We start from the raw sequence: 20,975 nt of genomic DNA on the forward strand, positions 1-20,975 counted from the left end.
TGAGGGGTGCACCTCAAGGGCCCAGCTAGGTGATCAGGAAGGCTGTGCCACTGGACCCTACAGGACACCTACTACAACAGGCCACCCTAGGAAGTACAGGAGACATAGCAACTCTACCTAATACATAGAGACAAACATAGGGAGGCAGCCAAAATGAGGAGACAAAAAAACATGTCCCAAATGAAAGAACAGAACAAAACTCCAGGAAAAGAACTAAGCGAAATGGAGATAAGCAACCTAACAGATGCTGAGTTCAAAACACTGCTTATAAGGATGCTCAATGAACTTAGTGAGAACCTCAGTGAACTTAGTGAGGGCCTCAAGAACATAAAAAAGGACTAGTCAGAAATGAAGGATGCACAGTCAGAAATGAAGGAGGCACTAACTGAAATAAAGAATAATTGACACAGATTCAATAGTAGAGTAGGCAAAGCCAAGAAGCAAACCATTAATTTGGAATATAAGGAAGCAAAATCACCCAATCAGAACAGCAAAAAGAAAAAAGAATCCAAAAAAATGAGGATAGTGTAAGGAGCCTCTGGGAGAACTTCAAACGTACCAACATTTGCATCTTGGGGGTACCAGAAGGAGAAGAGAGAGAACAAGAAATAGAAAACCTGTTTGAAACAATAATCACAGAAAACTTCTCTAACTTGGTGAAGGAAACAGACATACAAGTCCGGGAAGCACAAAGGGCCCCAAACAAGATGAACCCCAAGAGGCCCACACCAAGACACGTCATCATCAAAATGCAAAAGGTTCAAGACAAAGAGGGAATCTTAAAAGCAGCAAGAGAAAAGCAGTTAGTTACCTACAAGGGAGTTCCCATAAGACTGTCAGCTGACTTCTCAAAAGAAACTTTGCAGGCCAGAAAGGAGTGGCAAGGAATATCAGAGTGATGAAAAACAAGAACCTACAACCAAGATTACTCTATCCTGCAAAGCTGTCATTTAGAATCAATGGCCATATAAAGACTTTCCCAGACAAGAAAAAGTTAAAGGAGTTCATCACCACCAAACCATTATTATATGAAATGTTGAAGGGTCTTCTTGAAGAAAAAGATAAAATATACAAACAAACAAAATGGCAATGAATACGTATCTATTGACAATTGAATCTACAAACAAATGAACGGGCAGAACAGAAACATTCTCATAGATACAGAGAACATTTTGTTGGTTGCCAGATGGGAGGGGGGTTGGGGGAATGGGTGAAAAAGGTGAAGAGATTAAGAAGTCCAAATTAGTTGTTATACTGACAAACCTCAAAGGAAAGGGAGGTGGGGGGTGGCAAGACATAAACCAAAGAACTTATATGCATAACCAATGGACACAGACAACAGTGTGGGGAAAGGCAGGACGGGGCAGGAGTGGGGAGGAGGGGGTCAATAGGAGAAAAAGGAGGAACATCTGTAATACATTCAGCAATAAAGATAAGTTTAAAAAAATAAAACTAGATACCTCATATAAGTGGAAACCTACAGTATTTGTCCTTTGTGCCTGGCACATTTCACTTTGTGTAATGTTTTCAAAGTTCATCCATGCCATAGCATATATCAAATTTCATTCCTTTTAACGTCTGAATGGTATTCCCTTGTATGGATACACCACATTTTGTTTATCCATTCACCTGTTGATGGACATTTGGGTTGTTTCCACCTTGACTACTGTGAATAACACTGCTGTGAACATTGGTGTACAAATACCTGTTTGAGTCCTTGTTTTCAGTTCTCTTGAGTATATATCTAGAAGTGGACTTGCTGGGCCATATGGTATTTCTATGTGTAGCTTTTTGAGAAACCGCCAAACTCTTTTCCATAGAGTCTGCACCATTTTACATTCCCACCAGCAGCGAACAATGGTTTCCATTTTCCTCATCCTCGCCAAAACTTGTTATTTTCCATTTTCTTTGATACCAGCCATCCTGGAGGGTGTGAAGTTAACTTTTCTTTGTGTGAACTGACTTCTAATTTTAAATTTGCTCATTACCCTGATTCTCCACAGCAAAGAAGAAATCGAGAAATGACACAGACAATGAGATTTCTTCCTTCTAGTTCTTTGGTCCTGCCTCTCATTTTCTTTAAAAAAAAACTTTTTTTTTCTTTATTGATTTTTAGAGAGAGAGGAAGGGAGAGAGAGAAAGAAAGACTAATGAGAGAGAATATTGACTAGCCACACCCTGCATGTCCCCCACTGGGGACTTGAACCACAACCTGGGCCTGGGCCCTGACCTGGAATGGAACCAGTGACCTCTTGGTGCATGGGTTGATGCTCAACCACTGAACCACACTGGCTGGGCTGTCTCTCATTTTCTCATTTTCTTAATGTCCTGGAGTAGCAACGACAGAGCTCCCCTTAAAATGGGGAGGGGGAGAACTATGGGAGGGGAGAGGAGGGCACACTCCTACATGGACAATCTTATCCCTTCCCATTCTCACCATCCTGTTGACATCTGCTTTTCCACTAGACTGTGAGCTTCTTGGATATAGAACCCTGTGCATGTTACCTGTGGACCACTGTATTCAAGGCCTGGCTCAGAGTAAGTGCTTAGTGATTGAATGAGTATATGAGTGTGCACATATGTATGTATTCAGATGGCTGCATCCCAAAGCCAAGTGACAATTTGGGACTGGGCCACCATGTTTTCTCTTTCATACTCCAGCTCCTTGCACCAGTGTGTGCCAGACAACACAGGGAACAATAGGAGATCCCAGCAGTAAAGCACCTGGACCCAGTGAGTCAGAGAAACTTCCAACTGTGAGAACATCTAGGTCCAGCTCTCTCTTTTTTTTTCAATCCTCACCCGAGGACACTTTTGCATTTATCTTCAGATAGAACGGAAGGGATAGAGGGAGGAAGAGAGAGAGAGAAACATCAGTGTGAGAGCAACACATCAACTGGCAACCACCCAAACGACCCCAATCAGGGCTGGGGAGAAACTGCAACCAAAGTACGTGCCCTTAGCGGGAACCGAATCCAGGACTCTCCGGTCTGCGAGCCGATGCTCTAAGTGCTGAGCCAAACCAGCCAGGACTAGGTTCAGCTCTTAAGAGCTGAACTTTGGGACAATGACGACCATCAGAACCAAGTTCCATCACTTCCACTCCCGAAGCCAAGGCATGTGAAGGTGGCCCACGGTGACTGTTTGGGGCCTTGCCATGTGGCTGCAACAGGCAGGAAACCTTCCTCTCATGAACCGCTAAGAGAATGATCACTGTGCCAGAGGTAGCCAGATCTTACAGTGTGTTCAGAGCACTTTCCGTTCGGTTCAGTGTAACAAAGACGAACATTGAGCACCTACCAGATGCTTCATCTCTGTGGCTCCCCCTGCTTTTGCCTTCATGGAACTCAAAGACCAGAGGAGACAGAGGAAAATTCAACTGCAATGCTGAATGGAAAGTGCTAGGATGGGGAAACTCTCAGGGGGCTGAGGGGACAGAGAAGAGACCATTCAGCCTGGGGGCAGTCAAGGAAGGCTCTGGAAGAGGTTATCTTGACACAATAATCCCTGTGAGGTAGGCAGTGCAAGGATTGTTATCCTCATTGTGTAATGGAGGCCACTGACACTAACAAGCCCAGGGAAACCGCACTTCCTCTGGTTGGAGGAGGTTAGAGCGTCCCTTGCCTGTTCTCAAACCCCAAACATATGGCGAGACATTCCTGAAATGTGTCCCTAAACCTCTGCTGCTGAGAATAACGACCTACCATCCACCCACAGGCTAACTACAGTGTTTACCAAATGAATTCAGTTCAGCCCAACAGGCAGTGTAGGCTCCGACAGAGCCCATCCCACGTGTGAGGAGGTGCGCAGGGGTGTAAAATCTCGCTGTGATTCTTCCGGCTGCTTTTTGGTAGGTACAGGGCCAAGGTGGGGGTTTGATGTGAGCAGCTTTCCTTGGTGGCCTCTAGAAATACACATTATAGGTCACTTATACAACCTCTGTTGTATTTCCCTACCGTCATAGACATTTTTAAGAGAAGTTCCCCCAATTCTCAGATGGGGAAAACACTTATAAAAGGGTACTCGATACCAAAATGATATTGAAAACGAACAAAGTCGCTCTATGGAATCTAAAAAACAAAACAAGTGAAAACAACAAAACAGAAACAGATTCATAGATACAGAGAACAAACTGATGGTTGCCAGAGAAGGGGGTGGGGGGAATGGGTGAAAAGGGTGAAGGGAAATAGGAGATACAAACATCCAGTTATTTAAAAAAAAGTTGTATGGATGTAATGTACAGCAGAGGGAGAATAGTCAATGTTACTGTAATAATTTCTTATGATGACAGATGGTTTACTAGACTTATTGTGGTGGGGGTGGAGTGCGAGGGTTGAGGTGATGGCTTGGTTGAGGTAAGGGATGTGGGCTTTCTTTTTGGGGTGACAAAAGTGTCCCAAGGATGATGATTGCACAATTCTGTGAATATACTAAAGTTCACTGAACTGTACACTTTTTTTTTTTTTTTATCCTCACCCGAGGACATTTTTTCATTTTTTTTGCTCAGATAGAGTGGGAGGCAGAGAGAGAGAGAAACATTGACGTGAGAGAGACACATCGAGTGGCTGCCATCCACACAACCCAACCAGGGCTGGGGACAAACCACAACCGAGGTACGCGCCCTTAGCAGGAACCGAACCTGGGTCTCTCTAGACCATAGGCCAATGCTCTAACTGCTGAGCCAAACCGGCCAGGGCTGAACTGTACACTTTATTTATTTTTTATTTTTTTATTTTTTTAATCCTCACCTGAGGACATTTTTCCATTTTTCACTCAGATAGAGCGGGAAGGAGAGAGAGGAAGAGAGAGAAACATCGATGTGAAAGGGACACATCGAGTGGCCGCCACCCACACGACCCAACCGGGGCCGGGGACAAACTGCAGCCAAGGTACATGCCCTTAGCGGGAACTGAACCCGGGTCTCTCTGAACCGCAGGCTGACGCTCTAATCGCTGAGCCAAACCGGCCAGGGCTGAACTGTACACTTTAAATGAGTGAGTTGTATAGTATGTGAATTAAATCTCAATATAGCTGGGTTTTTTTTAAAGTTTTTTTCTTTATTAATTAGAGAGAGAGAGATAGAAACATCGATGAGAGAGAACATCAACTGGCCGCCCACTGCATGCCCCCTACTGGGGATTTGGCCCACAACCTGGGCATGTGCCCTGACTGGGAATCGAACCAGCGACCTTTTTGCATGGGTTGACGCTCAACCACTGAGCCACACCGGCTGGGCAATATAGCTGTTTTTTGTTTGGTTTGGTTTTTTGTTTGTTTGGTTTTTTGTTGTTGTTTGTTTGTTTGTTTGTTATTTGCATTTATCTTCAGATAGAGCTGGAGGGAGAGGGAGGAAGAGAGAGAATCATCGAGTGGCTGCCACCCACACGACCCCAACCAGAGCCGGGTACAAACTGCAACCTAGGTATGTGCCCTTAGCGGGAACCGAACCCGGGTCTCTCTGGTCCGCAGGCTGACGTTCTAACCGCTGAGCAAAACCCGCTTGGACTCAATATAGCTTTTTTAAAAAAGGCACCAAGTGCCCTGAATGGAGTCACAATCTGTATTTGCCATCCAGCCTCCCTCAATTCTGTCCTCAGATCTCATGCCTTTCTGCTAGGGTTGGGGGCTTCCCCTTCTTGTCCAGATTCTCACTTTCTAAGCTCCCGATAGGGACAAGAGGGGACTGGACGCCTTCTGGAGCCTCTGCCCACTTAAAACATTAGCTTGTGGAATATTGGGGCCTGAGAATTCCGAGGCCGAGACTACCCTTTCTGAGGTGAGTAAACAATGGGGGGCGTGTTTGAAGAGCCTGGGGGGGAGGTTTTCCCCAGATGGGCCATCCACCCCTTGGGCAGGAATCTTGGGAACTCTAATGGTAGAGAGGCAGGAGTTCCAAGGGAAGACGGAGGGATTTGGTCACAGTGCTGACTTCTTCATGCGGAGTGAGAGCCTAGGGCCTTTGGGATACTGGAGCTGCCACCTGGGGTGCGGGGTCGCCTGGGATGGGAGGTCTTGTTTGCACTGTGTGGGGTGCAAGCCTAATCAGAGGAAGGACTGGAGGGCAGACAAGGTTGGGAGGAAAGGAGGAGGGAGGGGGGATTTTGGTCAGCAGCTCTGAGGGGCTTCTCCCCATGCCTCTGGTAAAAAATGTGCAAGCCACCAGCACACCTAGTATATCTTCAGGGCCTGGTACTGTGCCTAGCAGGGCCTGGGCTCCTGTCCTTTAAGCAACTGTTGATTGCCTGGGCGTAAGCCTTTGAGGCAAGATAACATGGTGGGATAAGTCTTGGAGTCACGTGGGCCTGGGTTTGAATCCAGATGCTCTGAGGCCAGCCATTGGTATTGGACAAGACCCTGGGCTACTCTGAGTCTCGGTTTCCTTATCTAGAACCCACTGACCTCACAGTGTAGTTAGGAAAATATCATTTGCAAACATGGCCAGCAAATAGAAGGTTCCTCCATGGATATTGGCTGGCCTGCCGTGATTTAAAGTAGAAGAATCCCCTCAAGAGTTTCAAGGTCACATGGTCTCACTGGGGGTAGGATTTAACCCCTGGAATCTAGTGAACTGTGAAAAGGGGTCCGTGATATACACATAGAAATGGTGTTGATGTTGCCTCAAAGGAATTCAGAGGCTGGAGAGAGGGCTGAGGTGGTCAGAAGCCCGGCAAACAGGTGGGAGCTTGAAGAATGGGGTGGGGGTGTTGGAGAGACAGAGAAGTAGGAGGTGGGCACAGAGGCTGGGGGTCTGGGGCATTAGGATCTCAGGAGTCTGCCCAGATGGAAGCAGAATGTTTGTGTAGGGGAGAGCGGTATGGTAGAAGATGAAGTTAGATGGAGAGACACTCAGAATAGCTTTAGAAAGGGATGTGTCCAGGGCCAGGTGGGGGTGCTTTGATGAACTACATATTGCCATTGGAGACCTTAGGGTCCCCCACAGACAGATGTCCCCAACTCCTGTTCCTTAGTTCCAAGTACTTGGAATTTTCATCTATAGCAGCAGCAACCGTGATGTTCTTGGGTGCTCTTTAAAATGTGTGCTAGTATATTAAAGGCTCAGAGAAGTCCTGCAGGACAGAGCCTGTTTAATTTTAACTCAGCACACTCCAACACATTTGGCCTGCAAGAACCTTTTCTTGTAGTATACCTTGTGCAACTCATATTCAAAAGAATACCCATTAGGAAATGCTGCTGTAGGAGAAAGTGCACAGGCTTGGGGATCCAACAGGCCATAGTTCAATTACTGCTCTTTGACCTAGTCAGTGTTGGACCTTGGACAAGTCATTTGCTTCCTAGAACCTCCTTTCCCTCAGATTCATGATGAGAATTAGGAAAGATAGGTGGGTGAGTTGCATGTGGTTAGTTCTGGTTTTGCTGTGTACCCCTCCAGTTCCAGGCCTGGCCCTGCCTCTTCCCCTGAGCCAGGATCCCTCTCTTATAGGCTCTATGTAGACTGCTGGAGACGTGGTTAGATAATGGGCTTGGCAGAAGTTTAATTGTTTCCCTTGTGGTACCCTTGTTAACCTTGGCACAGTGGACAACAGAAACGCCCAGATGTACACAGAGGGTAGGATCAAGTCTCTAGGGGCCCAGCCAAGTCCTGGCCTAAAAACTGTCAGAAAGAGTGCTGGTGTTGAGCCTGCAGTATTAGGAATGAACCAGGTAAGGATTTGTACCTCATTTTCTGACCTCTCCACTCCAAGGACATCACTGTTCCCTTCCCTTGCCCAGGCTTCCTCTCCAACTGTTTTAATTAAGACTCAGTTATAAGTGACGCAAAACCCAATTCAAGCTGGAGTATCCAGGAAGGAGAACACATCAGCCTGGGTAACTGACAAATCTACCAGTAGACTTCAGGTATGGTTGGATCAAGGTGCTAAACGAGTGTCTCTTGGCCCCGCCTTCCTCTGTGCCACTCCTAGGCAGGCTCTCCCTGCAAGATGACAAGGATTGCCCTGACCACTCCAGGCTTGCATCTTCCTAACTTACATCTTATGACTTAGCATCCCCAATGAGAAGAGAGCTTCTTTGCAATCGCTGAACAGAGTCTGGTATCACTGTCATTGGCCCAGATTATGTTCATGTGCTTATCTCTGAACCAATCACCATGGCAGGGCAAAGTGGCCTGGATCTCGGTATAATGGAGCCAGAGGTGGTACTCAGCCCATAGTTGGCTCCACTGAGCCCCACTGGCGGAGTAGAGAAGGAAAGGTGCCCTGGCCAGTTTGGCTCAGCGGTTAGAGCGTCGGCCTGCGGTCCAGAGAGACCCGGGTTCGGTTCCTGCTAAGGCACGTACCTTGGTTGCAGTTTTTCCCCGGCTCCGGTTGGGGTTGTGTGGGAGACATCCACTCGATGTGTCCCTTTCACGTCGATGTTTCTCTCTCTCTCTCTTTCTCTCTCTCTCTCTTCCTCCCTTCCTCCCTCCCTCCCACTCTATCTGAACAAAAATGGAAAAATGTCCCTGGGTGAGGATAAAAAGAGAGAGAGAGAAGGAAAGTTCCCATAAAAGGAATGCTGGCTTCTGTTATCAGAGATGCTGCAGGAGCAAAACTACAATAGCCTAGTTATTCACTAGGTGCCTCTGTGACCTCCAATTTCCTTATAACCTTTATTCTCCTGACTACTGCCGGAGGCTTCCGTCCATGCCCCTCCCCAGCCCGCATCCTAAGCCTGAGCTCTGAAATAGTGGAAACTGTGACAGCCTCTCTTGGACCTCCTAAGGTCTTCAAGTCCCCCGGGGTTCTCTGTCAAGCCATCCTCAGCAGGAGACCCTTGGCTCAGGTACTACCCTGGACCCCAGGTTTATGTCAGAGCCATGAGTGCTGACCAACCACCTATCAGCTGGGCTGGCTGTGAACCCCAGCCTCTCTCCTTGCCTCTTGTCTCCTCCCTGCCTCTCTCCAACACACCCCTCGGGTACGTCCAGATTCTCCCTGTCTGTGAGGCCAGGATGACGCCCAGGGAGTGGGGGGTATCCCTCCAGAAAGAGCTGGCAGCAAAAGCATCTTTGTTCCAGGCCGTGTTTCCAGATGCTACAGAAATGGGCAGTGGGAAGGAGCCCTCACCGGCCTCAGAAAGGCCAGAGAAGAGGCCTGGACACAGAGAAGCATCTGAGAAGGGGCCTCCGGAGCTCAGGACCCAAGAACAGGATCATCTGGCAGACCCAGGGTGAGCTGGGGGCTTCCCAGAGAGCGGATCTGGGAGAAGCCTCTGTGATCCACCTGGAGTGGGGAGAGAGAGGAGGGAGTACTCCCAGACCAAGGTGGACCTTCCCAGTCACAGAACCTGAACTTCTCCTTCATTGCACAAATCACACTAAATATTTGGTTAGCCTTTGTCTGAGCCCCCTATTGGACCACAAGCTTCTGATATGTTTTGTTCAGCCTCAAATTCCTCGGGGGCTGTGCCTGGTGCATAGTAGATGCTCAATAAATATGTATTCACTGAATTAATAGAAGAATGAACAAAAGAGAGGCCGAGAGGCACAGAAACATACGTTTCCATGGAATTATTGTTATTTTATAAATATTGTATATATATTTTAAATTTGTCTGCAATGAGAATATATTCTTTTTAAAAAGAGAAAGTCAAGAGGGAGCTAGAGAAAGGCAAAGTGAAAGACTTGGGAAACAGAAACAGAAAAGCCTGCTTATCTTATTGTTTAAATTTGATTATAACCAAAAACTTCTAAAATATCTCTTGTACATGAAAAGTTAGGGGACTCCATCAAAATCAGGTTTGAGTCTCCTGAGACATACACTGTACACCATGCTGGCAGAAATATAAATAATTTCAACATATCTGCTTAAACAACTTGGCAATTTGTTTAAACTGACACATAACCATCTATGCGTTCCGCCATTTCCAGAAATGTGCCTTAAGGAAAGCACTGGAGATTTGGGCAAACTTTTATGCAGAAAAATTTTCATGGCCACATAATTTTAAACACTAAAAGGTTGGAAATGGCCCATGTACCCTAAATGCCCCAAATAGAGGAACAGTTAAGTAAATTATGATTATATATAAAAGATGGGAGTTTTAGGCTTTCATTAAAAGGCATGTTTATGAAAGATTTTTGTCATGGGGGAAATTGACATAATGTTAAATGAAAAACAACTGAAAGCTGTAGATGCAATATAATTTTTTTAATGCTTTTTTTTTTTTAATTCTCACCTGAGGATATTTTTCTAATTATCTTCAGATAGAGTGGGAAGGAGGAAGAGAGAGGGAGAAAGAGAGAAACGTCAACGTGAGAGGGACACATTGACTGGTTGCCTCTCACACAACCCCAACCAGGGCCGGGGACAGATCGCAACCAAGGTACGTGCCCTTGACCAGAATCAAGCCTGCAACTCATTGGTCCACAGGCCGATGCTCTAACTGCTGAGCCAAACCGGCCAGGGCTTAATATGTTTTTATTGATTTTTTTTTTAGGGAGAGAGAGAGAGAATCATCAATGTGAGAGAGAAACATCCATTGGCTGCCTCCTGCACACCTCCTACTGGGGATCAATCCCGCAACCCGGGTGTGTGCCCTGACCGGGAATCAAACCGGGACCTCTCAGTCCATGGGACAATGCTCAGTCCACTGAACCACACTGGCCAGACTGCAATATAATTTCAATTATGTAAGATTATGCAGTTATCTGAAGACGGTAATTAAATAAATCCTCATTACAAACGTGTATGTATATCCATAGGAAGAAGCCTGGAGGAACCACTCTGGGGTATTAAAGTGACATCCATTGACACAGATTCAAATCCTGAGCTTTCAACTTTAGCTTTATGACCCTAGGCTCCATCCCATCTCTCAACCTCTCTGACTTCCAGTTCTCTCTGATTTTTCTTAAAAATAATAAATAATAAGAATATTAAGCCCTCACTTCCCTAGACATTGACCTCAAAGTGTTTATGCTTTGGGGAATTCATGTCAGTCCTTCATTTTTTCTCCCAGGCATTAAGTATGCACCTATGGTATGACTGGTCCTGCACCGGTGCTCTGGGAACTACAAAGAATGAGAATATAAAACTATGCCCCAGTCCAGGAGCTGAGGTGTCCCTTTGTGCTCCCAGGGAGAAGCTGTCATCTTGGGCCCCCCAGGAAGGGCCTGAGGAGCTGCAAGTAGGCCAGGACCAGGTCAAGCCAGGCAATGAGCTGGGAGTGCTGCCTTCCCGGGTCCCTGCAGCATCTGAAGGGCTGCAGCAGCAGGGCTCGGGGAAGATCGAGGACCTGCAAGAGAGACATCAGAACCCAGGCACAGTGGAGGATCAGGCCCCCAAGAGGCGTCAGGTAATGTCTGCAGAGAACTGGGCAGGAAGGCACGGAATGACTGACCCATAGGGAGATAAAAGAGCCCCCATCCCCACCCCTATTCTGGTGCATTGTGTCTGCTTCTCTCTGTGCCCTGGAGAGGTCAAGCACACAGTCTGTGTGGGTCACTGATATATTCTGGATGGTCTTGATTGTCCACAGCAAGCCTTTAAGACTTGTTTCCAGGGTGGCCCTGTGGTAAGTTAATGGGTGCTGGAGGTAGGAAGCAGGTAGGCGGGGTTCTGCATACAATTAAAAGTGGGACATGCTGGGTTTAACAAAGCTCAAACAGGTTTCTTCATGCCAGGCTATCCTAGAAGCTGTCTTAGCCTTGTGGGACCTTGTAAGAGATGGTTAGAGTATGGTGCCGTTTCCAAACTTATTTGACGTCAAAATACCTCTTTCTACTTGTGTTTATTTTAAGATTTTGTGTTTTTAAACAGCTTCAGTGAGGTATAATTGACATATACTTGCACATACTTTAAATGTACAATTTGATGTTCTAGAATATATGTATATATATATACCCACGAAACCATCACAATCAAGAAAATAATCATATCCATCACCCCCAAAAAGTTTCTTCATGCCCCTTTGTCATCCACTGCCCCCTGCTACCGCCATTCCCAGGCATTCACTGACCTGTGTTCTATAGCTATAGATTTGTTGGTGTTTCCTAGAATTGAACATAAATGGAAGCATTCGGTATTCATTCTTTCTGTTTGGCTTCTTTGACTCAGCAAGAGTATTTGGAGATTATTTGGAGATAATCTGTGTTATTGTGTGGATCGATACTTGATTCTTTTTGTTGCTGAGTAACATTCCACTGTATGGATGTATCACAGTTTCTTCATCCCAAGTGTCCATTGATGGACATTTAGTTTGTTCCCACTTTTTGGCTATTACCAATGAAACATTCATGTCCACATGGCCTGTTCATTTCACTGAGGCAAATACATGGAATGGATCGTATTGTATATGTATGTTGAACTTATTAAGAAACTGCCAGCCCTGGCTGGATTGGCTCAGCGGTTAGAGCATCAGCCTGCGGTCCAGAGAGACCCAGGTTCGGTTCCTGCTAAGGGTGTGTACCTCGGTTGCAATTTGTCCCTGGCCCTGGTTGGGGTTGTGTGGGTGGCAATCACTCGATGTGTCTCTCTCACGTCAATGTTTCTCTCTCTCTTTCCTGCTCTATCTGAAGTTAAATGAAAAAAAAAATGTCCTCAGGTGAGGATAAAAAAAAAAAAAGAAATGCTTTGCCAATTATTTTAATTGGATTGGTCACTTTGTTGAATTGTTAGCATCTTTTATATATTCTGGATGCTAGACTCTGATCAGATATATGACTTATTAATTTTTTCTTCCACTCTATGGATTGTCTTTTCACTTTCTGCCCTTTTAAAAAAAAGTGGGTTGCCCTGGCTGGTTTGGCTCAGCGGTTAGGGCGTCGGCCTGCGGTCTGGAGAGACCCGGGTTCGGTTCCCACTAAGGGCATGTACCTCGGTTGCAGTTTGTCCCCGGCCCTGGTTGGTCGTGCGGGTGGCAGCCACTCGATGTGTCCCTTTCACATCGATGTTTCTCTCTCTCTCTCTCTCCCTCCTGCTCTATCTGAACAAAGAATGAAAAAGTGGCCTCGGGTGAGGATAAAAAAAAAAAGTGGGTTGTCAGAATTCTTATTATTGAGCTTTGAGAGTTCTTTTTCTTATTATTTTTTAATCCTTACCCGAGGATATTTTTCCATTTTTGTTCAGATAGAGTGGGAGGGAGAGAGAGAGAAACATCAACATGAGAGGGACACATTGACTGGTTCTCTCCCGCACGACCCCAATCAGGGCCGGGGACGAATTGCAACTGAGGAACATGCCCTTGACCGGAATCGAACCCGTGACTCATTGGTCTATAGGCTGATGCTCTAACTGCTGAGCAAAACCGGCCAGGGCGAGCTTCAAGAGTGCTTATATATTCTGAATACAAATCCTCTATCATGTATGTAATTCACAATGGTTTTCTCCCAATCTGTGAGCTGTCTTTTCCATTCTTTTTACTTATTTTTAAATTGATTTTAGAGAGAGGAAGGAATAGGGAGAGAGAGAAAAACATCAATGTGAGAGGGAAATATCAGTTGGTTGCCTCCTGTACATGATCTGACTGGGGATTGAACCCACAACCAGGGTATGTACCCTAACTGGAAATTGAACCTACGACCCTTTGGTGCACGGGACCAACTGAGCCACACCGGCCAGGGCTCCATTCTTTTTAACAGTGACTTTCAAGGAACAGAAGTTCTTAATTTTGGTGGATTAATTTATCTATTTTTTCTTTATGGCTGGTGTTTTTGGTGTTCTTTCTTCGAGATCTTTACTTACCCACGGTCACATAGGATTTTGTCCTATGTTTTCTTCAATAAGTTTTATAGTTTTAGGTTTACCACTTAGGTTAATGATCCGTCTTGAGCTGATTTGGTAAGTGGTGAATTTGGCTCGAGGTTCTTTTTTTGCACATGGCTGTGTAGTCATTCCAGCACCATTTGCCGAATGCACCATTCCGGCACCTTTTCTGCTGAATTTTCACCTTTGTTGAAAATCAGTTGACAGTTGACCTCGTAAGTATGAGTCTATTTCCCAACTTTCCATTTTGTTCCATTCATATATTTATCCATCCTTATTCCAACACTACACTGTCTTTTAAATTTTTTATTTTATTTTTTTCTTTATTGATTTTAGAGAGAAAGGAAGAAAGAGGGAGAGGGAGAGAGAGAGAGATAGAAACATCGATTGACTGCCTCCTGCATGACCCCCAGGCGATTGGGCCCACAATCTGGGCATGTGCCCTGACTGGGAATTGAACCAGCGACCTCTTGGTACATGAGTCGACACAACCACTGAGCCACACCGGCCAGGCCACATTGTCTTTTTTTAAATATAAAAGGCATATGGCCTGGTTTGTCTCAGCAGTTAGAGCATCATGGGTTTGATTCCCGGTCAAAGGCGCGTGGCTCAGTTGTGGATTTGATCCCTGGCCCTGGTCCAGGTCGTGGGGGAGGCAACCAGTTGATGTGTCTCTCTCACATTGATGTTTCTTTGTCTTTCCCTCCCTCCCTCCACACTCTATCTGAAAAAATAAATAAATAAATGGAAGACTATCCTTGGGTAAGGATTAAAAAAGAATACACACACACACAGATATAGATATATAGATATAGATATAGATGATATAGATATAGATGATATAGATATAGATATAGATAATATAGATATAGATATAGATGATATAGATAAAGATATAGATATAGATGATATAGATATGGATATGGATATAGATATAGATGATATAGATATAGATATAGATATAGATATAGATATAGATATAGATATAGATATAGATATAGATATAGATATAGCATTTATTTGAGCGAAAGGAGCTGCATCCCAGGAGACACAGATCCAGGTAGCAACCTAAATTGTATTCCCAACACCACACTATCTTAATTATAATAGCTTTAAAGTAAGTCTTGAAATCAGTTAGTGTAAAAATCATTTTAGGGTGTGCCATGAAAGATTCTTATTCTTTGAAATAGCCCCTGGGAAATCCCATTTACAGAGGATCATCTCACTGTCCCTGGCTCCCATTCTGCCTCCACAGAGAAGCAGGATTATTAAGGCCTGCACGCCTCCACTGGGCCTCAACGTCCTCATCCCTGAGGATGGGGCAGCCAGCCTGTGCTAACTCCTAGCGGTGCTGGGCTTGCCCAGTAAGATGATGCTTGCGTGATAGCTGGTCTCCAGGAGAGTGCTGCGGTTCACTGGGGAGCCAGGATGGGGCTCCCCATTTTGCTGTCCTTGTCATCAGCAGCACCCGGAGCATCAGCCCACCCCAGGTCACCAGGCAGCAAATGAGTCAGATATAGTGCAGACAACAGAGCCTTCCTTCACCCTGGACAGTTGTGGACAGCACATGGAAGACAAGCCCCCCAAGGAGGCAGGCACCTCACACATTAGGCCACAGGGTGCCCTGCCAGGGCCTGGCCCAGGGGGAGATAAAGACCGTTCCCAGGAAGCAATGCCCCTACTGCCCACAACAACTCCAGAGGAAAAGACTGACAAGTCCTTCCTGCCATCCACGCCAGGACCTTACACACCCCAAGAAGGGTAAGCCATCCTCTGACGTCACCCCCACCCCACTCCCTGACCCAACTAGATCGCTTTTCTGCTGAGTTACAGGTGAGGTGATATAGATAATATATCTATATCATCTACTCCTGACCTGATGGAGGACCCTGGGCATGTCATTCCTCTCTAGACCTCAGTTTCCCCATCTGTATGATAGCTGCAACAACAGAATTCTTTGTTCCATGGGCCTGCTCTTTAAGGGCCAGCCCCACATGGGGGTGCGAGGGGATGAGGAGCCCCTCTGAGATGAAAAGGCCAGGGTGAGGAGGCTGGGGTGGTGGACTCGAGTGTCCTGGGGGCTGAGAGAAGGTGGGTGCAAGGGACAAGCCTTGAGCTGAGCCCCTCCCCCATGGGGCTTTCTCCTTTGTTTAGGGTCAAGGCTGTGGAGACCAATCCAGCACCAGGGCCTGTTCCTCCACCAGTAAGTAGATCCAGAGTGGGGATGGGGAGAGGTGGGGGGGATCCTGAGGAGAAAGGGGACAGAGGCAGAAATGGGACAATATTGGGAGTCAAACTGGGGAAAGTATGAGTGTGTGCCTGTGTGTTTTGTATGTACACGCATGTGCATGCATGTACATATGTGTTCGCAGATATGCATATGTGTGTGCATGTGTGTGGTCTTGGGTGAGGGTCAAGGATGCTCTTGCACTCTGGAGCCCTTGGGTTCACCCCTGGTCATGTCGTGGCTTTTTTCACACCAGCATGGATTTTTTCCACCCATTTGTTCTCGATCACAGCATACAACCCAAAGCTTCCCTGATCCTCTGGGAGGCTCCCAACCCCCCTCCACCAGCTCTGCCACTTCCTAGTTTTTTTTATTTGACTGGGCAGCCTGTGAATGCACAGTCATCACCTGCCCCGGCCTCTCTCTGCTCTATTCACTGGCCAAACCCTAACCCTGGCTAAACCCAGCCTCCCGCTTACCCTCCGCCTGCACATGAGTTCAACACGACTGGAGAACAACCGGGTCCTGTTGATGAGTTTCACTCTCCAGTAATGACCACTGATGTCAGAAGCTCCTGGCCATCCTCTGCTGTTCCCCGGCCAGGCCACCCTCCCCCTCCGCTCCAGGATGTCATTTCATAACAGCACTGTACATGCCATGCATCTGGGCTGATCTGGCTTCGTGCGTCATTGAAAGGGGAGAAGCCTCAGGTTACTCCACCCGCCCTGCCTTCATTTGGTTACAACAGGAGCCATAAAGACAGGTCCCTGCCCCCATCAACTGCTGGTTCCGCACTTATTCATTAGATCCCATCCTTTATCCCCTCTCTCCCTTATGATAAATTTCTCCATGTCTACGGGATCAGTCCCATCAGCACACAAACATGGGTCAGTATCTACAATATTACAAACCAAATACAAACACCTCCCTTGGCCCATACGCCCCTCCAGTTACTGACTGTAAGTATGAGTTGTATGGGTGGATGGACGATGATCTGAAGGTCATAGGTCACTGTAGTCTCAGGAGTAGCAGGGCACTGGCAGAAGAGGAACTACACAGAGGTCAGTCCAGCAGCGTGTGCAGACCTGTGGTGTCAGGTGAGTCAGGGAAGGCAGAGGGAGGAATCCAGACGTGCAGGTGCTGAAAAGCATCAAGGAGAGATGCTGGGACCTCGGCATCATCCTTCTCTTAAGCTGAGCGCCTGCCAGGAGCCAAGCTCAGTGCTGGGTTCTGGAATAACCGAGGAGGTTCTGAGACAGACCCCTACCCTCCTGGGGCTCAGAATCTGGATCTGAGATGGGGCCACAGGCCCTGGACTTTGGCAGCCCGGAGGGCCATGGGAAAAGGGATGACAGACTGAGCTCATGGCTGCCACCTGGGGCCCCGACCTGTGACCTCCATCACCACAGTGGTAGAAGTTCCAGAACTGCTTTTGAAGTTTGTTGGTTTGGTGCCTGAGAGAAATTGAGCATTTACCCTTAATTCAGGAAAACAATCAAAGGCGTCTGGCAGGGGAAAGTAGGGTCTCCCTACTGGGCTGCAGAATTCTCAACTACAATCACTCTGTGCTAGGGGCTCTTTTCACATTAGGTCGCTTCTCAGGTGGCACTGAGAACAGGGGCATAATCAGAGCCTGGTGAACACACATTTACTGAGGACGATGCGCCAGTCATGACACTGACCACTCCAGGCCAGTTGGATGGAGCTTATAATCTAGCTGGGGCAGAGACCACTGTCACGTGAACCAATAACTAGTTTCTCTGTAGACAGCAGTGATGCAGGTCAGGCGGGACAAGGGGAGGCTTTGGAGGGGATGACGGATTCTCTGATGGAGTGCTCAGCAGTCCAGAAGGCAACATTTGAGTCGAGGCCCAAGTGACAGAAAGGACGAAGCCATGCGCAGACCTGAGAGAACATTCTGGGCAGAGCCAGCAGCAGTGGCAAGGCCTGGATGGACATGAGCTCATCAAGGTCAAGTCCAGCAGGAAGGCCAGAGTTGGGGAAGGAAGCTAGGGTGGGAGAGGATGGGACTGAAGCCAGAGGCACGGTGGTGGCAGATTACCCAGAGCCTTAAAGTCCAGGGTGAGGGTTTGGAATGAATTCTTTTTTTTTTTTTATCCTCACCCGAGGACATTTTTCCATTTTTGTTCAGATACAGTGTGAGGGAGGGAGGGAGGGAGGGAGGGAGGGAGGGAGGGAGAAACATTGACGTGAAAGGGACACATCAAGTGGCTGCCTCCCACATGACCCCAACCAGGGCCGGGGACAAACTGCAGCCAAGGTACATGCCCTTGACAGGAATCAAACCTGCAACTCATTGGTTCGTGGGCTGATGCTCTAACTGCTGAGCCAAACCGGCCAGGGCTGGAATGAATTCTAATTCTACACTAAGTCATTGAAGAGTTTTAGGCAAGAGAATGAGATGAGCAGATGTAATTTGGAAACACTGATGTAGCAGCTGGGTGGATAATGGACGTGGGTGGGGTCAGGGGCAGAGACAGTGGCAATGCACTGGACAAGAGATGGTATGATCTGAGCCGGGTGGTCGCAGCAGAGACTGGGGATGTACGAGCAGGACTTGCTGATGGGCTGCATGGTGGAAAAGTAGGAGAAAGAAGAATCAAAGAAGCCTCCAGGTCTGGGGCCCAAGCAACAGGTGGTGTCCTTGACCGAGGTGATGACGTTGGGGAAGGAACAGATGGGAGGAACCTAAAGGGCTGCTTTGGTCATGTTCCAGACACCCAAGAAGAAATGTCAAGGAGGACATCTGGAGTTAGGGAGGACAGAGGAGTCAGGATTAGAGACGCAAATGTCAGAAAAATGGAGATAACCTCTAGGAGAGAGCGAACACAGCACGGGCAGGAGTCTGAGGACAAATCCCTGGGTCCCCACACACAGAATTTAGAAATGCAAGAGCGAGGAAGAGCCACAGGAGGCCAGGGAGGAGCAGCCAGTGAGAGTGGAGCCCAGAGAGGAAAGCCGGTCCTCTGTGGCCATCACTGCTGAGGGCTGGACTCCGGGGAGCGCAGAGACCTGACCGTGGCCTTGCAAAAACAGCTCTGGGGAGTGGTGGGCAGAGGCCTGATTGGAGACAGGACGACAGTGGAGATGGAGGACAGTCAAGTCTTTCAAGGACTTTTGCTCTAAAAGAAGAGCGGAGAACCGGGAAGTAGTGGGAGGGGTTTGCAATGTCAGGTGAGTATTTTTCTTTTAAAGAAGGAAGATGAGCCCTGGCCGGTTTGGCTCAGCGGTTAGAGTGTTGGCCCACAGACCAGAGAGACCCGGGTTCGGTTCCCGCTAGGGGCATGTACCTTGGTTGCAGTTTGTCCCCGGCCCTGGTTGGGGTTGTGTGGGTGGCAACCCGTCGATGTGTCTCTTTCACATCCATGTTTCTCTCTCTCTCTCTCTTCCCCCCCTTTCTCCCTCCCACTCTGTCTGAAGATAAATGCAAAAATGTCCTCGGGTAAGGATTAAAAAAAAAAAAAAAAGAGATCACCAGTTTAATATCCGGTCAGGACACATGCCCAGGTTGAGGGCCCGATCCCCAGTGGGGGCATGTAGGAAGCAGCCAATCGATGTTCTCTCTCATCGATGTTTCTATCTCTCTCTGCCTCTCCCTTCCTCCCTCTCTAAAATCAATAAAGAAAAAAATGTAAAGAAGGAAGATGACATGGCGTGCTTACATGCTGATGGGAGCGGTCTGGTGGGGAGGTAGAACTGATGCCTTGGGAAGAGGGTGTGTGGCTACAGCTGCATCTTAGGGAGAAAAGGCTGGGCTGGAGCCTGCTGGCCACGGCCTGGTTGGAGGTGGACTAAGCACAGCCATCCCTGTAATGGGAGGGACAGATGCAAGACTGCTGACCGGTGAGTGGGAATGTACCGAGTGCCTACCATATGCTGAGTGCTAGGTAGATACGCATAAAAGAGGTGGCCAAGCCCTGGCCAGCGTTGCTCAGTGGTTAGAGCATCGTCCCACACACCAATGGGTTGTGGATTCGATTCCTGACCCCAGTTGGGACACATGTAGGAGGCAACCAATTGATATTTCTCTCTCTCCCTCCCTTCCTCCTTCTCTCCTTTCCACTGTCTAAAAAAGAAAATCAATGGAAAAAATATCCTTGGGTGAGGATTGAAAAAAAAAAAAGAGGTAGCAAGGGCCCTGCTCTGAGGAAGCGTACCTCTGGTCAGGCCGCCGTGCTGACTGCAGTGAGGGAAACAAATGAGCGGTGGGACCCCGAGTAACTCAGGACCACAGCTGAGAGCTGGGAGGTGGCAGCGCCCAAGTCAAGTGCAGGGGAGCACACGGGGTGGGAGCCTAGTGGGGTGCACGTGAGGTTTGGGGGACGGCCTCCAGAAGCCGAGAGGAAGGAGCAGTGTGAGGGTCCCTGGAGAGTGGGTGGCATGAAGGAACTGTGAGACAGTCTGGCTGGCTGGAGGCCACGATTCCCTCCCTCTGTCCTGTCCCCAGGAGGTGAGGGACACTGAAGAGAGAAGGGAGCTGGACTGTGCCCTGAAGCAGCCTCAGGGGCCCACAGTGACCCAGAACCTTGGGAACACCTGTCAGGGCTTCATAAAGTGCTTGCTGGAGGTGGAGGAAGAGGAGGCCATGCATCGGAGGGCCACTAAGGTCCGGGCCCTGCCAAACCGGAAGTACCCCAGGACCCTGACCCCTGTGCCCATCTCAGCCCCAGTTGGCACCTCAGTCTCAAGCCTGCCTCAGACCCCTGCCTCGGCCCCTGCCATGACTCCACCCTGGGCCCGGTCACCGGCCCCTGGGCCAATCCCTGCCCCTGTGGGAGTCCCTGCCCCAGCCTCTGTACCTGTCACCGTCCTGCCAGTGCCCGCCCCGGACCGGGGCTGGAGAAAGACAGTACTCTGGAACCAGAGCGGCGAGAGAGGCCTGAGCCACCCCAAGACACGGTAGGAGCCACCCCAAAAAGGGTGTCCAGGATCAGACTGTCTCCCAGACCCTTGTCCCTGTCACTGCCCCCTGTCTGTTTCCTCTTGTGTCCTGCTCTCCATTTCTCCTCATTCCATCCTCTCCGCCAGTT

At 48.0% G+C, this 20,975-nt stretch overlaps 1 protein-coding gene across 1 annotated transcript in view; it reads left to right on the forward strand.

Annotated features, from left to right (window-relative positions):
* Positions 1-7,554: 7,554 nt before the first annotated feature.
* SPATA21 (spermatogenesis associated 21) overlaps positions 7,555-20,975 on the forward strand; it is a 33,615-nt gene continuing 20,194 nt past the window's right edge. The window contains exons 1-6 of the mRNA XM_036257009.1: positions 7,555-7,662; positions 9,017-9,168; positions 11,073-11,289; positions 15,178-15,458; positions 15,852-15,900; positions 20,393-20,844. Coding sequence (XP_036112902.1) covers positions 7,555-7,662; positions 9,017-9,168; positions 11,073-11,289; positions 15,178-15,458; positions 15,852-15,900; positions 20,393-20,844 — 1,259 coding nt within the window. The remainder of the gene's footprint in view (positions 7,663-9,016; positions 9,169-11,072; positions 11,290-15,177; positions 15,459-15,851; positions 15,901-20,392; positions 20,845-20,975) is intronic.

The sequence above is a fragment of the Molossus molossus genome, unplaced genomic scaffold, assembly GCF_014108415.1.
Source record: "Molossus molossus isolate mMolMol1 unplaced genomic scaffold, mMolMol1.p scaffold_m16_p_12, whole genome shotgun sequence".
Taxonomy (NCBI): Eukaryota; Metazoa; Chordata; class Mammalia; order Chiroptera; family Molossidae; genus Molossus; species Molossus molossus.